The sequence below is a fragment of the Anabas testudineus genome, chromosome 2 (assembly GCF_900324465.2).
Source record: "Anabas testudineus chromosome 2, fAnaTes1.2, whole genome shotgun sequence".
Taxonomy (NCBI): Eukaryota; Metazoa; Chordata; class Actinopteri; order Anabantiformes; family Anabantidae; genus Anabas; species Anabas testudineus.
Window position 1 is genome coordinate 33,012,610 of NC_046611.1, and position 17,158 is coordinate 33,029,767.

The following is a 17,158-nucleotide window of genomic DNA, read 5'->3' on the forward strand; positions in this document are numbered from 1 at the left end:
ACTACACTACATTATCCCTTGTGCACACACACAAACGCATACACACACAAACACATGTGGAGGGAAGGTAGAGAGGATTGGGGGTGGCATTAGGTTTGAATAGTGGAACAGCATATCTCAGGATGTTATGAGGCTCTGAAGGTGATGAAGGTTAAAGGTTGAAGGGAAGGCACTTCACAGTGGACAGAATGATTGCTAAATTAAACAGAAAATGTCTGACTGTGGGCAGCGCCAATTCATGAGGAAAATGCATCCAGTGAGCATGTACTTATCAGGTCAACTATACTTCCTATCAAGGTGAATACTAATGACCAGTCAGAAAATGTCTGGTAGCAGATGATAGAGACATATGTTGCTTAAAGGTAGACTGAAAGAACCCTGTTGATATTGAATGTGACTCACCAATGTGTCCAATTACATTAGCCCTTGTTGTTGAGATGTCCAAGCCCCCAGTGGTTTCATACACAGTATGGGAGATACAGCGCTCTTGGTTATTCAGCAGAGAGCTCACAGAATGCTCTAAAATTGGGGGGCTTCCATGGTCTTCCTATAGTGGAAGAGAAAGAGATGAACATAATGCATGGACATTTGCAAAAAAGATATATTAATAAAATATATGTAACAACTTGTAGATTTAGACTGAAAAGGGTCATTAAATTAATCAAATCAACCGTTACAGCCTAATCTGGACAGTGTGTGTGAGTCTTAATGTGCTTGTTGTTGTTGTTGTGCTTTCCACACAACTTTCTTTGGGGGTGGCTGTGGCACAGCTTTAGGGCAGTTGTCTGCCAATCATAGGATCAGTGGTTCAATTCCTGGCTGCCATGTCACATGCCAAAGTGTCCTTGGCCAAGATACCGAACCCCAAGTTGCCCCCAGTGAGTCAGATCAGCTGCATCCTCCAGAAACATGGAACCAAGCTTCTGTGGCCATCTTGGCTTATGCCAGTATTTTCTGGTTCAGTGGTGTGAAACAGCTCCTGCAGTGGTCCAGGACTGATAAAGCACCAAGGAGTTCCCATAAGGCCCAAATACAGCTGTCTTTAACAATGAACCCTAGTAAATGGACCAGTGACATTTGCCATGTGGTCAGTGTGGCACACCACTGGTTACTGCATGTGTCAGTATAGACAGGGGACATAGTGGTTAGTCTTTAGGTGTAGGACTATGAGACACAGATAGTGTGTCCAGTCTTCAACGAGCAATAGTCTGTAAAATGTTATATTTTTATTACTGAAACAGTGGAACAACCACAGGAAGAGAGAAGAAGAAAAAAAATCATATCGATGTGCAGAGAGCTAGAGACTAGACTTGAACCTCGGCCCTATTTCCCACAGTACCCCATAACAGCCTATGGGCAGCTGGGGAAATGCACTGGAGAAGAACTCCCAGTACAGGACCTATTACAGATAGCCCCCTCAAAGCTAGATAAGATAGTCTGGCGCACCCCGTGCATGCTTTAAACCAGGAGGCCCTGGCTAATATTGATGTCTAACAACACTCTTTTGGCCTCTGGCTGAAAGAAAGGGGAGTAAAAGATCAGACAACAGTGCAGTGTGGGTGTGGGTAGTGTGCCGTGGGAGACACATACGAGGGTAGAGGGACTGTTTAATATAAATATTTGTTTTAATTTAAGACAATGTGCTGATGAGGAAAGAGAGAATGCATTTCCCCAGATGATTTGAGCTCAGTAGGGTTCAAATAGTTGAAATTGGCATTTATTGTACTCATCCCTCTCTCTTTTCCTCAGTACCGCTCTGCAATTTTCAATCTTTTTAATTTGGCAGAGACCTATCACTAGCTGACAAGAAATAAGACAGACATCTGCAGGTAAGATTTAGAGAAATGTGTGGACCAAGTGGAGCAAGTGAGCAGCTGAGAACTAAATTATATGAAAACTATTTATAGAGGGTGTCAAGTGGAATAGATCTCAGAAAGACACTTGTGCCACTGTCTCCATCCATCTCTAAATGTGGATTAAGCTTATTTTTTAAAATATTCATTGGCTTCTATGGCAAATAAACTATGGAATTAACTCAGCACAGATCCAAAATGACAGGAATTTCATCATTGTATATCCAGTGTTAATTATGTCTGAGTCTCTGAATGCTAATGCTTAGTACATTCTGAGTGTTTATTGACTTGTGAATTTTTCCAGATATTTACAGGAGCAAGTTTCTATGATAAGTTGTGACATGTTCATGTAAAAGCTTTAGTGTTTTTAGTCCTTTCTTACATTGTGTTCCTGTCACCTTATCATGTGTTTAATCTGTCTTAATCTAGTCATTTACAGAGTGGATTATCCTGTTGACTGAGGGAGAGGGCAGAGCTCTGTGACTTACATTGAGCCCTGCTGTCAACATCAGCTGCGGCTCAGTGATGGTACTCACTAAGCGTACCTGTGTTTGTGCAGTAATGCTTTTGTTTGTTTACTTGTGAATGTAGCATATGTGTGTGTGTGTGTGTATACACGTGTATTTATATGTATTTGCATTAAGTGCAGACTCATGCACAAATATGCTTTTTGTTGTGCATGAGCATCTCCCTGACCTTGAGTACTTAGTGAGGGAGAAGCAGCTTGTTGACAGGGCTAGTCCTATACTGTCAACTAAGGCTAATAATGTTGAGTTCATGGCCTATCCTGGCCTTCTATTCTGGACTGTTGCTGTGCCTCTAATCCAGTCAACCTCCACCATAATGCTGTAATTACAATCCTTAAGCTGCCACATCCTGCCACAGGCATAGCTCACCTCTCTGCTGGTTAGATAGGCCACTTTCATTAGCTTCTCTCATCAATGTACACCCTCTTCTAATGCCACTGGCTCATACACTGAGCTTCCAGGTTTTTATGGAATTCATAGGAAAATATTAGTTGCACCAAAAATAGACAGGAAATCAGCACCTCCTAATCATTATTTAGAGTTTCACTACTGTTACCAAGCAAACATAACTGCAATCTACAGCCTTGGCAATCACCTAAATGGTAACATTAGCATGCTGACATGCTCATAACAATGTTAACATTGAGCAGATCCAGTATTTATCACATACACAGCATGTGTAACAATTTCTGTCCAGACTCATATTCTAAGATGTTTATGCATGATGCCAAGCAGATGTTTGTGCCAGAGTCTAGGCATTTCTGAGATATAGGTCAATAAACTTGACCTATGACCTTTGACTACCAAAAACAGTTCATTCAGTCCAAGTTGACAGTTGTGGTAAGTTAAAAAAAAAATCACCTCCAAGCATCCCTTAGATATTGCAGTAGTTATTGTTGTTGACAACCCAAAGACATTATGCCTCCAGCTCTGGCTATCACCAGCACAGAGGCATAAAAATAGGCTTTGTTGGGTTAGTTAACGTTGACGGGTATCTTTGAACATACTGTAAGTGAAAGCAGCAGGTATCTAAGGGAAGAGGTTTAAGCCCCCAAAGCCAAAACCTCTGCATGTGTAGAGGTGGTGAAAAGTAATATTTCAAATTTGTTTAAAATTTCAAAGCAATTCATCTATTCATTTTCTGTCAGTACTAACTGTCAAACATGTCATTCAAAACTGCCAAATCAATTACCGATGTCAGTGATTCAGCCTCTGGAAACCATCAATATACTTTTGACAATCCATTCAATAATCATTTAAATTTTTTCATTTGTTCCTTTTATGCTTGCTAGAAATTGCGAAGAATCTTAAAATGTATCGTTATGCTGTCAACTGCTCTCTTCAAAGTGCAGGGACAGAAAAAAGAGTGAGAGGCCCCGATGCACAGCTGTGCAAGAGGACAAACATATGAGAGTGAGTAGTTTAGGACAGAGACACCTCAAAGTTCCGAAACTGGCAGCTGCACTAAATAGTACACATCAAACACCAGTGTCAGCATGAATAGTGAAGAGGAGCATCTCAGTATCTCAGACTGGCCAATATAAAGAAAATACTGAGATGGTGATGATGCCTCCGTTAAGCACAACGATGGCAGCGTGATGTTCTGGGTGCTTGGAGGTGGTAAAATAGGAAATTTGTACAGAGTGGAAGAGACCTTGGGGAAGGAAAAGCTATGAAAATTGACAGCTAAAATGCTGCCAAGGGCTGCCAGGCTTTATTTTAATCTTTTTTTTTTTTTTCTTTTTTTGATGATGATAGGGAAAGGTTTAAAAAACACATTCATTATTTCCATCAAAATTATTCTTTCCAACTCTGACAATGTCAGTATGTCCTGTTCTTTTGCTATATTTTCTATTCAGACTAATTTCATGTGTTTTCTTGGGAAATAATAAAATGTATAAATGATCCCAAATCTTTAAGTGGTAGTGTATATATATAATTATATTTTGGTAATTTTATATGAGCATTTTCTTTTTGCTTATTTTGGTTGTTTGAAATCATGTGACTTCATGATGGGTGAAATTCAGTTGGAGGGCAGCAAGCGAATAGCAGAATGTATGAGATGGAGAAAAGCCTAAGTGAATTGTGCTTGTTTAATCATTAATACAAGAGTAGATAAAAACAGAAAATCATGATATGTGTTGGAAGAGATCTTTGTGTTATAAAGAGGAGCGATTTGTGTTTAACTGTTTTGATTTAATTGAAATATCTGCCTGATATGTAGGCAGTAGATATCTATCTCTGTACCATTGGTTCTGATCTGCTCTATGCACAGCTACAAGTACACAAATACTGTCCTGTAAAATGATATGTACATGTGTGCATATGTATTCACATACATGCATCTATGTTGCTTGAGAACCCATGGGGTTTCAGACACCAATGCACACACTTCACCTCTGCAGTCCTCCACAGTGCCGAAGCAGCCCACTCAACCACCAGATTCAATATATTATTCTCTCAATTGGCCTTATTGAGTTTCTCCTGCCTCTCCTAAATAAGTTAGTCCTCAGAGAGCTAGCTGGGAAATAGGGCCCAACAGTGCTAGAATTGCATTCTATGCTTCTCTATGATCTACATTCCTAAATTTAGTCATTGCTTCACTGCAAACTTCATTTCCCAGAGTGCACCACTCTGTGCCTTTGCTCTATCACCTTTCTATGAATAATTGTGATGCTTGTTGGTGGCCAGGAGTCTGAGTTGCACATTCAAAACACACAGTGTTCTATAACTCATGACGCCAAATATAAACAATCAACATGGCTGACTGTGATAGACTTCTTATCATTGATGTTGTTACAGTTCCTCTCTTAGGCCCCTTGGTTGGTTTTGTTTTTGTTTCCCAATTTTTAGTCATCTGTTAGTTTGTTGACTGGATTACACACCTCCATTTTGGTTTGTATGTTCGTTGTTTTCTTGCCTCTGGACTTTGCATTTTGTTTGTTGGACTTGTTTTAGTTTGTAAGTAGGTTGCCTTCGTTTTGCAGAGTATTTTTGTATGTCTAGTTAATATGTTAAGTTTGTTTAGTCAGCAGTAGTTTAGATTTTCGTTGGTAATTTATATTTTTGTTTTGTGAGTCAGTTCGTATTTTAGTCTGCTTAGGTGCATTGATTTTTGTTGCTACTTTGTGTTGTTGAATGTGTATGTTAGTAGTTTTTGCCTGCCTTAGAGCAGTGTGTTTGAGCGGCTGGTTAGTGTAGTGGTAACATCACCACCTCCCGTGTGGGGACTGAGGTTCAAATCCCAATTGTGGCCTACCTCCAGTAGGGGTCCTTAGGCAAAACCTCCTCCCGCTGCCCTGCCTACCATTGTACCTTGTAATGACTTGTAAGTCGCTTTGGATAAAAGCGAAATGTAAATGTAGTACTTTGTATGTTCGTCTTTTTGTAGGCATTAGAGCTTTGTGTGTCTGATCATTAGTTAGTTTGTCCCTGCGTCAGTGCAGTGGTTTTTCATTTTTTCTTAGTTTTTTTATTATGCGTACTTGTTTAATTTTTCTCTGTCCCCTGCCATTTGGTAATAAATACTTTTGTTTGACCACCTCTCGTTCGTTAGTTTGTCAGTTTGTAACAGATGTATGGTAGGAAGCATATGAATATTTGCAATATAAGCATAGAGCAGGCTGTCCCATTCGGACCTGGAGCTACAGACCAAACGGAACATTTTGATTCCAAATCTAGAGGGACACCTTAAATTTAACCGGCGCAGCTATTTCGATCTTTACAGCATTTATTTAGTGGAAGTGAGAACGCATTGGCCAATTGAATGCGAGTTAAGCCATCCCACGTGACTTCACTTAGCCAATGAATTCTCTGAATCACAGGCGGTAAATTTAGCGATTCAACAGTAGATGAGAGAAAGTTTGAGGTTGGAAAGGAATATTAAATAGTTACACATCTTAATCTTCTGGACCTTTGCTTCCAAAAAATGTGTGTAACCGGACCTCTTTAAATTTCAGTTGAATACCCCTGGCATAGAGTATGAACATCAACAAGAAATCTGCTTCAATTTGTTTAGATTTAATTTACTAATGTATCCTGAGTAAACATGCTTCAGTTTGAGAATTTCTGTGGATGCTGCCATGTTAACCAACATCAAAGCATCTGCTTCACTGTGATGATGTGCATGAAATTTACCCAATCAGGGATCTGATTTTGGGAGCCATACTATCAACTGCAGTTTATGAATAACCCCTACTTTTCATGACAACATAGGAATTGTAGTTCTTATGTCATTGTCTAACCCGACTTCAACTACTCCATATCATGCTGAAAGGTTGGTGTCCAGATAGATTTTGCTCCATTTCTCTTGCCTCTTTTGTGAGTTAGCATCCCAGTGTTTTCCAGTCTGTCCCAGCAGTGGTCAGTTCAATACAATTAAAAGATAATTTACTAGGCCAGGGCCCTGATTGATCTTTTAAGACTCTATCGATCTGACTTTCTGGCATTCGAGTAAGTGTCTTTTTGATCCAGCAACTTCCTTCCCCCTTGTCTCTTTACATAAATGTCCTCTTACTAACAGCAAGACTATTGGAATGGATAACAGAGCATATAAGGAGGCTACATTGATACTCTAAAGAATGAATAAGCTGTTTTATATCCACTCTTCCTAGAGTTAACTAACCTACTATGACAGCATACTCTTATGATGCAACAATGCAAAGATGAAAACAGTCTCTGCTGCTTTTTTTTTGTTTTTAACTCCTGTAGCCCCTGCTGTGTCGCATTAATAATAACTGTGCTTGCCCATTATTATCTCATTATTTTGATTCAAACTATAAAATGAATTCTAGTCATTATATCACACAGCCTAGATAAAGAACACAGCCTGAAATTGTGTAACTCCTCATACACTGTCCCTCCAAAAGAGCTCTTATAGAGGGCTCATAGGTAGAGCATTGCTGCCAATCATAGATTGGGGTCGATCCCGGCTCTCACATCAAGGTCTTGGGCAAGACTACCTATTGCCCGTTCAGTTTAGCATGCATCTGTGGAGTGTGTGTCTTGTGCTGTGATGGTGAAGAGATGCTTTAAGCGCTTGAGTGCGTAGTAAAAGCGTATATAGTGCGGACATTCCATTTACTTATTGCAGTTAGAGTGCAATGGGTCTTTTAAAAAGGAGCTCCGTCCAAAGTGATAGTATGTAGTGCACCTAGAAATTCAATTTGTAGATGTGTAGAAGGAGCACAGTTTCCTGGCAAACACGAAGAAGATGAGAAAGTAGTGTTTTGTCACTGTGATACAGTGAAGGCTGTAGCAGCACTGCAGAAAGAACAAAAAGCCACAAGAAAACTAGTCAAAAACAGTCAATGTCTGCATCATGATTAACATTAAACATGGTTGGAGAAGCATATGCATACTAATTGTGATGACAAGCACATTTATCAGCCTTTTTCCTTTTAGATGCTGGTGTGAAATGTAAATATCTGAGAAATATCATGAGCTGCTCTGGTTGCTATGACAGACTCAAATAAGAGCAAATGTTTTTAAAACAATATAAGTGACAGGCAAGAGGTGAATACAAGTTATTTTCTTAAGCTGAAATGAAACCAGCTTTTTTTAATTGGAATATTAACTCTTAATCCACACTTATTATTGGCTGTTCTAGTTTTCTAATAATCCCCTTCTATGCTGACATAAGTTAATTTCTTTCTTCCCTTAATCCACAAAAGAAATGAGGGCAGATATTCGACTAGGGTGCTAAACAGCTTAGTTTCTGCTACATCTAAAAATACCTTTAAAATAACATTGTATTAACTCCTTATCAGGACATAAAACGCTAAACACCTGTTGTGATTCTTTGATAACATCTGAAAGATTTGTGTCAGGTGAGGATTAGATGGAACGCAATACTGAAGGACTGTCAGAGATGGATCAGGCTACAAAAAGATTCCTTCCCAGGTGTACTGAAGAGAAATACAGTCTCTTTATATTGATTTTGTTCTTTTTAAAAGTGTAACTTTTGGACAATTATTTAAAAATGCCTTTTTAAATAGTTTATTTGACATGCTTTAGTAATATATTTATAGAAATGTAGTTCAAAATCTACTTGATCTAAGACACATTTTAGTATATTTGAGTTTACTTAAAGACAACTTAAGAATACATTTGCACTTTCATAGCATAAGTCAGAAAAGTAACTTCAAACTTAGTCTGTGTTCTAGTACACGTACTTGAAGTGTACTGTTTATGAATGTTGTCATTGAAAATGTCTAAATTCACTTAAAGCTTCAAGCAATACTGTAGCAATACTATTTTTATTTCTGATAAGTGTGTTGAAACTTGAACCTGACATATGCTATTGTATATTTATTGACAATATGTTTATTAACATATTCAAAGTAAGCTGCTTTCACTTACAGTATGTTCAAATTAATATAGGCTAAGTTCATTATGTATGTATTAATAAACTGCAAGTTATTACATGTTCTGTAGTTTGACAGAGGTCTTGATTTTGTGGTTACCGTAATTAGAATTACTTTGACTTTGCACTTGAAGCATAAAGCCATGCTGAAGTATAATACTGTATGTACTGATAATGTTTATTATTAGTACATATATTTATATATATTTTAGAACTCACATACAGTGGAGGAATTATACAGTCTCCAAAGCAGCAATGCAATTAAAGGGCTTTAAACTAATTGGCATAGACCAATCATGTCACTTGACTATCTGGGGCAGAATGATAATTTCTCAAACAAGGGCTGTAAAATGTAGTTGTGGCCAAGTGGTCAAGGCGAGAGACTAGAAATCTAGTCTGGGCAGGTTCAAATCCTCTCAACTATGCAACACCAACAGCTGCTCCTTGCATTCTCCACAATTTCCCCAAGTGGGTCAATAATACTAATAATAATAACCCTAACTACAAATAATAATAATAATAATAAAACAGAACAGAAGGGAAATTAATTGTTCTGGTAGATACTGTATGGCTATAAGAATGTGTGTGTGGGTATTTGTGCTGTGTAAATTGGGTACTGGGTAAATTCAAATGTTATGAATTGCACCGTTCCTGCCTACCTTTGTCTACCTCCAGTATGGGTCCTTAGGCAAGACCTCCTTACGCTTACCCTGCCTACCCTTGTAAGTCGCTTTGGATAAAAGCGTCTGCCAAATGACTAAATGTGAATACATATCAGTTGAATTACAGGTATTAGGACTAGTTTGCTAAAGCAACTAAAAAAATTTTTTTCTGCTGATCTAAGACACATCATCATCTCTGATCTTCACCTAATGCATCTTCAACTGAATCTTTCACTGAAAGATAGATTTAGATTAATTAGATTTGTGTGTTAGTGCTTTCAAATATCCCCGTTTGCATGGCATATACTATGCTTTGTTAGGACTAAATACATTCTTAATCATTCTGTGTTTTTTCCAAGGTTAGAATACAAGCCTCATTTTAACCCAAGGCAAAGGCCACGCATTGCCACTGCTTTTGCTTTAATGGCAGCAAAAATAGACAAGGCACTCCACCGCAGGCATGGGCTTAATCATGAGCCATCAGCAGTATGAGCCAGCCTATTGAAACACTTGTCACCTCCACTGAGAGGCTCAGTCTGCATGGATTTCGCCCCAAGTCCCCCTGAAAGGGAAAGTGCTTTTGTGAGGCCTTGGGCAATACGTGGAAGTGTGTGTGTTTTTGTGGGTTGTCCATTTGTAGAGAGGCTACTGTGGGTGGTCCCACAGTAGTGACAGAACAATGAATGTTGGAACTGCTGTGCTTTGGTGTTGTAAAAACAACGTATCAAACCAACTACTGCTTCTGCCGTGTTCTAACAGAGATAATCATGCTTCAGACCACACGACCATGCAATGATGAAATCAATACAATTTTCATGGAGAGAGATGGCCTGAATATGATGCAACCCATTGAAGTCCCATCCTCTAATGCATTGGGTTGTACTGAGGGGCTCCTCTTCTCTGCAGACAGTGATGGATCTGATTCATTTAAATGGTGGCCTCCAGTGCTCACTCCCATATGGCTGGGTGACAGTGGCAAACTGGTGTGGGCTCCCCACATATCTACCTGATCAACATACCAGAACGAGAAAGAAAGAAGGGGATGTAACTGTTGGGAGCCTGTGTTGACATTGTTTTGCTTTTCTCTTTGAAATTCTGTATTTACAATCTTATTGTTGTTCTACTGATAATATTTAAATTCCCACTTCATACCACTATGCTTACTATAAATACTGCTGCTTAAAGATTGTACGATTGCCTTTAATAGGACTTTAATGGATGGAATCTAAAATGCACTATTACATGTCCTTCTTTTGTTTCCCACACTCAATCTTTCTCTGCATCATGATCTATATGCTGTGTCACACCAATTCATGTTAAAATAAATGTCAAATTACACACACAAATATGTCAAAATGTCTCTCAAAGTGTCACTGCAAATGGATCAAAATTGTAATAAATGTTAATGTAAAACCCTAGTCCTTCATTCATCAACCTACAGAATGATGGCATAATAAAAGCGAGATTTATTTTTGTTACTTCTCATGATGTGTTTGTCTGTGAAGTCTACCGCCTGCTTAATCTGTCACCCTGTTTACCTGTCTGCCTGCTGGCAAAGGATTTAAGAGGACAGGAGTGCAACTGGACTGAAGTGATAGAACTCACTGAACCTAGGGGCTGAGCTTTCCCTGAAGGACTATATATCCTCTCCCCTAGGGCGAAGGTAAAAAACATTGCTTAGTGGTTTAATTCCAATGGAAGATTTTTACAACTGTAAAAAGTTATCATGTCTGCTGTTGGAAGACAATTGTAATGCTAACAATGAAAATATGGCAAGGAACAGCAATTCAAGTTGAGGGTGATGTTGTATTGTGCTGCAGAAAATGTTGAGTGATGAAGATTATTTTCAGAAGATTGAGTATTTTTTATGTTTTGAAACCCTTGCTGGTCAATAAAAATGGGAAGAAGTGTTTGCGGCCATGAAAGTAAAACAATATTACCCAAAAGCAATTAACTGAATGGTAATGGCTAATCAGTTAATGAATTATAAGGTTAAAAAAGGTTAAAGTATAAAATGAATCAATGCCAGTCCCTCAGGGACATGCAAGTCTATCTGTAGAGCTAGGCTGGCTTATACAGTGCCAATAAAAAGTATTTACCCCATTTTATTGACATTATAGATCACTTTGATCAAAACATTTCAGAAAAATAATTTAATTCACCCCCTTCAGGTCAGTATTTAGGAGATGCATCATTGGCTGCAATCACAGCATGGAGTCTGAGTGGATTGCTGTATGCTTTGGGTCATTGCTTCTGGTGGCAGCATCCCCACAGCATGATGCTGCCACCACCAGTGGGGATGGTGTGTTTGTGGTGATGTGCAGTGTTTGGTGTACACCAAACATAGCGTCTTGTCTGATGGCCAAAAAGGCACCATTTTGGTCTCATCAGACCAAAGAACCCTCTTCCACTTGTCCATGGAGTCTTTCACAAGCCTATTGGCGAACTCAAGTCATGATTTTTTTTCAGCAGTGGCTTTCTCTTTGTCACTCTCCTATAAAGCTGTGACTGGTGAAGAACCCGGGCAACCGTTGTTGTATGTACAGTCACTACTATCTCAGTTGCTGAAGCTTGTAACTCCATCAGTGTCTTCTGTGTATTAGTGGCCTCTCTCACTACTCTCCTTCTTGCATGGTTATTCAGTTTGTGTGGACAGGCTGTACATGACATGAGCCATATTCCTTCCATTTCTTGATGATGGATATTACAGAACTCTGGGGGATGTGTACTTAGAGATGTTTTTGTATCCATCCCCTGACTTATGCTTTTCAATTACCTGTTCTCTGAGTTGCTGGGAGAGTTCTTTTGTCTTTATGGTGCAATGGTAGCCAGAAATATTGATTAACCAGTGAGTGGACCTTGCAGACACAAGTGTCTTTATACTGCAACCACTTGAGACACATTCACTGTACTCAGGTGATCCCAATTTTTCTAATTGTGGGACTACTAGCACCAAATACCTGGACTTCTGTTGGATTAGGCCAATCATTTTAAAGGGGGTAAATATTAATGCACACTCTGATTTCATCTTACATATTTATATTTAATTGACATTACTTAGTAGAAACCTTATATATATATATATATATATATATATATATATATATATATATATATATATATATATATATATATTTAATGTGTGTGTGTGTGTGTGTGTGTGTGTGTGTGTGTGTGTGTGTGTGTGTGTGTGTGTAAAAAAATAAAATAAAAATAATAATAATAATAACCATAGAGGGCTAATCCATTTAGAGAGAGAGGTGCGATTGGTTTATTTGACAAAAAGGCAGGAGCTGGAGCTCCTAGAGTGTCCGCTCTTCCTGCACGACGAGTTATGAAGGAGCTAAAAATTTACATTAAAATAAGAGGGAAAACAAGCTGACGGGTGTCAGGAAAATGACGGGTTGTAAAAATGATTAGCAGTTAAGGTGAAGGGCAGAGAAGGAGGACAGGGGCTCAGTGTTGTACTCCAAACTGACACATAGCCACAGGACACAGACTCCAATTAGAGTCACAGCAACATTAATCTAACCTGATCTACAACCTATGGCTGCAGGGTGAGTGAACATGTGTAAATGTGTTGAAGTACTTTCAGATGAATCCACAATTCTGAAATGTAGTCACTCTGTGCTTTTAGCATGATCATATTTCTATTCATCTATTGTTTTTTTACTTAAGTATGGGAAAAAATACAGTTGATCTTAAATAAAGCAGTCTGGGATTTAACCTGTATCGGTGTGGACATTTAAGTTAAAACTGAAATATAAATATTCTTCACTGTCTCGTGACAAATATTCACTTAAGTGCAATACACATTCCTTTATCTCTCCATTCCACAGTTTTATTCTGCAGGCCTGTCAATCAAAACTCAGTGAAGTGCTTCTTAGATATCACATCAAAGCCCACTGTGGGTATAAGAAAATCACAGAGAATGGGGGCAATGTGAGACAGCATCACCTACCTCTATCTCACACATGAAATAGGACTTTTTAAAGATTTGCATGGTGGTGTGGTCTCTTCATAAAGGTCCTTCTCTAGTTATATTATCTCTAAGCTCCAAAAATCTATCGTGGACAGATTAGGCATAGTGGCAAAATAAAAGAGAGAAGAAAAAGAAGCCATTCTCATTTTTCATTTATCATTCAGAAGAAATGCAGCTATCCCCCTTTCTCAGTATGTCTACAGTCCATCTCAGAGTTATAGTAGCTTAGCATTAGAATAAAAATAGCAAGATCTGTGTGAAAAGACAGTGGACAGTTAATGTGACTCCTTGACAGTCAAGCTACCTCACTGGTCTTGACCACCTGCCGGGCCACGATAAGCTGAATCATTCCTCGCTTGTTGCCCTCTACGGACATGGATTTACGCAGTGTTTCCATGGCCTCTTGGTTGGTCTTCCCTAGTAACGATTCTCCATTTACTTCTATGAGCTGGTCATTCACCCATAGACGTCCATCCTGCAGAACAATTCCATCAAGAGATCAAGAGAAAGTTAGATCTGGCTCATAAAATACTCATCGGTACCGTCATTTGAAAATGTATAGTATTTCAGTAACAAAGTAGCAGCTCTACAGTATAGTGGTCCACCTCTCTTTGTCTTCAAGTCCTTGAGTTAGAACAAAAGAAATGAATGACCATTACCCACATGATAAGTGACTGGGAGCAGTACTTGCCTTGCTAGCAGCACCTCCATTGATAATGGATTTCACAAAGATGCCAAAATCAGTTTGGTTCTCCTTGGACCGATTACCCTTGACGCTGACCCCTAGGCCTGCTGAACCTGAGTCATTCAGGGGAATCTCAAAGGTCATGAACTCCCTTGTGCCATCAGGGGTTAACAGCATGTCATCTTCATTCAGCTATGGGTATTGGAGAAACAGAAATATGTGTCTTTAAGACTATAACTTTATTGTAAAAGAAGAATAATGAGCACAAAGTCTTCATGGAGAGCTCTTTAGAGCTCTTATGACTCAGCATACCAACCAAAGTTAAAAAATTGTTGTTGATCCCAACTAAAATGTCAATGTTGCATTCAAATGATTGTGACCAGTTTCTAACTATAGTGTCAAGACTAAAAAAAAAACAAAGCAAAGAAAAACTAAATAACAACAACAAATAAAACAAAAAAGATAACAGGGAACACTAAACAAAAACTGGAGGAACAGGAGTGGTGAGTGACTAGAAAATGATAAGAAAGCAGTCAAGATAAAGAGGGATAAGATGAGGAGGGTGGGAGAAGAAAGCAAATAGATGGCAAGCATGCCACATAGCTCAGGGCTGTCATCATCAATTGACCATACTGTCTAGCCAAGCAGTGTTAATTCCTTTCCACCGTCATGAGCTCAGTGGAGGAAAAGTGGAGTACTTTAAAAACACCAGGTAGCAATTTGACACTCAAACACCACTGGCTTCCTTTGAAAAATACCCATTTGATGGATAATTTGTCACATGTAAAAAAAATGTAACTCTTTCTTTGATTAATTACCTTAGTTAAGATGAGCTAAAATATGATAAGATTTAATTAATTTTTCAACTTACAGAAATTAGCTTTGGTCTCTATTTGTGAGCTGCAGGACCATAGAAGATGCTCTTGTGTGGTATATAAAAATGATGTTAAAGGAAGGACAGCATTCCCACATTTACTATATATTCCAACACAATCTCATACCGATGTATTTGACATCGGTATGAGATGTCAAATACATCTCATACCATTTATTTGACATAAAAATGTCCTGGAACAGTTTTTGTTACAACATAAAATGTTGGACACTGGACACACCGAACATCTGCCTTCTGTGGGAGATAATGTCTTCAGCGTGTTGATGACCTATCCAACAATCCTGTCCTCCTCTCTAGTTGGACATGTGGCTCAATATACTATGTAATTGCTTTAGGAATATATTATTGACATGCCTGCTATATTGTTGTAGTCGATTGACATTACCATGCATTTTATACAGATAGAAAAAAGTACCTTTAGAGTTGCAATGAGACGCCAAAGCATCTATATAAGATGGCCTAAGAATGGGAGTTGAGTACTGTGTGATTACAACTTCTGTAGAGAAGCTCTGTACTGTGAGTGTAAGGTGCTGAAGATAAATAGTTTTTAACATGGAAGCTAAATCCACATGAACAACAGAAAAACAATACAGGTGGTGAGAGCAACACGGTGAGACCTCTTGAAATAGACTCACATCAATATGCACGTATGTACACACACAAAGCCAGCTGCATAGCAGCCAGGTGTGTGCCGTTCACTGCTCAGATAAAAAGTAGAGCAGGGGAAAGACAGGACGGGAAAGACAGTACACAGTCTTTTTTTACATTGTGTTGTTTTGTTGTTGTGTTTTGTTTATTTGCAGGCTGAGCTGTTATTATGATGCAGTGGTGCGTTCAGGTAAAACTTGTCAACTGAGCTTTGTCCCTAACTGAGCACTGGAATCCACTTGTATTACAGAAATCACAGGCTCTTGTAAGGGAATGGACCTTTGCTTTATCTCAGATAGCTGAATGGCAATAAAGCATTAATATATTAATTATGCAATATTTACTCTAAAGGCCCACTCCTTATTTGGACTTTGCAAATATAGGAACAATGCGTTAAATGTGTTGTGGAGGAGACACTTGAACTGACCTCACTGTGAGTAGTCCTGCCTCTAATAATGCAGCACAAACATGCACATTTCAAAAGAATGTTGACTGGTGGATGGCCTAGTGCATTATCTGCACAGCCAGTCTTTATCTTTACTGAAGATGTTTTATCAAAATAAAATAAAGAGGTTATGAGTTATGTCTGTGGAGAGGCTTTTAGTGCAGCAGTTGAAGTGTGCCCATATTGTGTGTGTGTGTGTCTGTGTGTGTGTGTGTGTGTGTGTGTGTTTGTATGGGCCAGCATTTGTTGTTATTTTTGAGTTATTTTGTTTCAGCAATGTTTTAGGGTTAGAATTAGGTTTTGGTTAGTGTAAAGTTTAGGATGAGGCACTTAGTTGTGATGGTTTACTGTTAGGATAAGGCAGTACATGCATTCAATGAAAAATCCATACAGAGTAGATTAACGTGGCCTACACGGTAGTAGGGGGCTAGAGAATTCATTACGTCAATGAGTGTCCTCACAATAATTGCCATACAAAATTGTGTGTTTGTGCGTGTGTTGTGTGTTCACATGTGTGTTCAGGCTCTCTTTAAAACAATGACAGAATAACCACCCACTCAGGGCTGTGTTCCAGGAAGACACTTTCATCAGACAGGAAAGAAAGAGTTTATCAGGCTGCATGACAGGCTTGTTGCACTGATTCACCTAATGCTGGATTCAACCGCTGAAAAAACACTGAGTGCAGGAACACGTGAAAAATCACCTTAAAAAAAAGTTTTTATGCAAATGACATTGGGTTCAACTTGCTTTCGCTAATCAAAGTATTGTACCAGGTAGGGCAACACCTCTACTCAACACCTCTACTCCTGCAAGGTGCTAAAGCCAAGGACAAACTATACACTGTACATGACTTTGACTTGGCCTTGCCCATTTAACAATGACGTTTCTGGGAGGCTCCTCATCATATTTTCAGCTCAGAATGATGAGTCTCTCTGAGATTTGCTGATTCTGAACACAGTGGCTGCATTCCCTAGCTGGGCTACACCAAGTTTTTACTTAGTCAAATTAAAATCAAGCACATGAATATGATCAAGCACATTTAAGTAAATGTGTGCTAAAGTCAGAACAAACAACAACCATGGCAATACATGTATTCT

At 38.8% G+C, this 17,158-nt stretch overlaps 1 protein-coding gene across 4 annotated transcripts in view; it reads right to left on the minus strand.

Annotated features, from left to right (window-relative positions):
- Positions 1–17,158, minus strand: part of LOC113163487 (partitioning defective 3 homolog) — a 306,697-nt gene that overhangs the window by 119,384 nt on the left and 170,155 nt on the right. For all 4 annotated transcript variants that reach the window (XM_026362165.1, XM_026362164.1, XM_026362163.1 and 1 more), the window contains 3 exons: positions 14,080–14,265; positions 13,693–13,863; positions 403–547 (listed from right to left, as the gene is read on the minus strand). In XM_026362165.1, the coding sequence (XP_026217950.1) occupies positions 403–547; positions 13,693–13,863; positions 14,080–14,265 (502 nt within the window). The remainder of the gene's footprint in view (positions 1–402; positions 548–13,692; positions 13,864–14,079; positions 14,266–17,158) is intronic.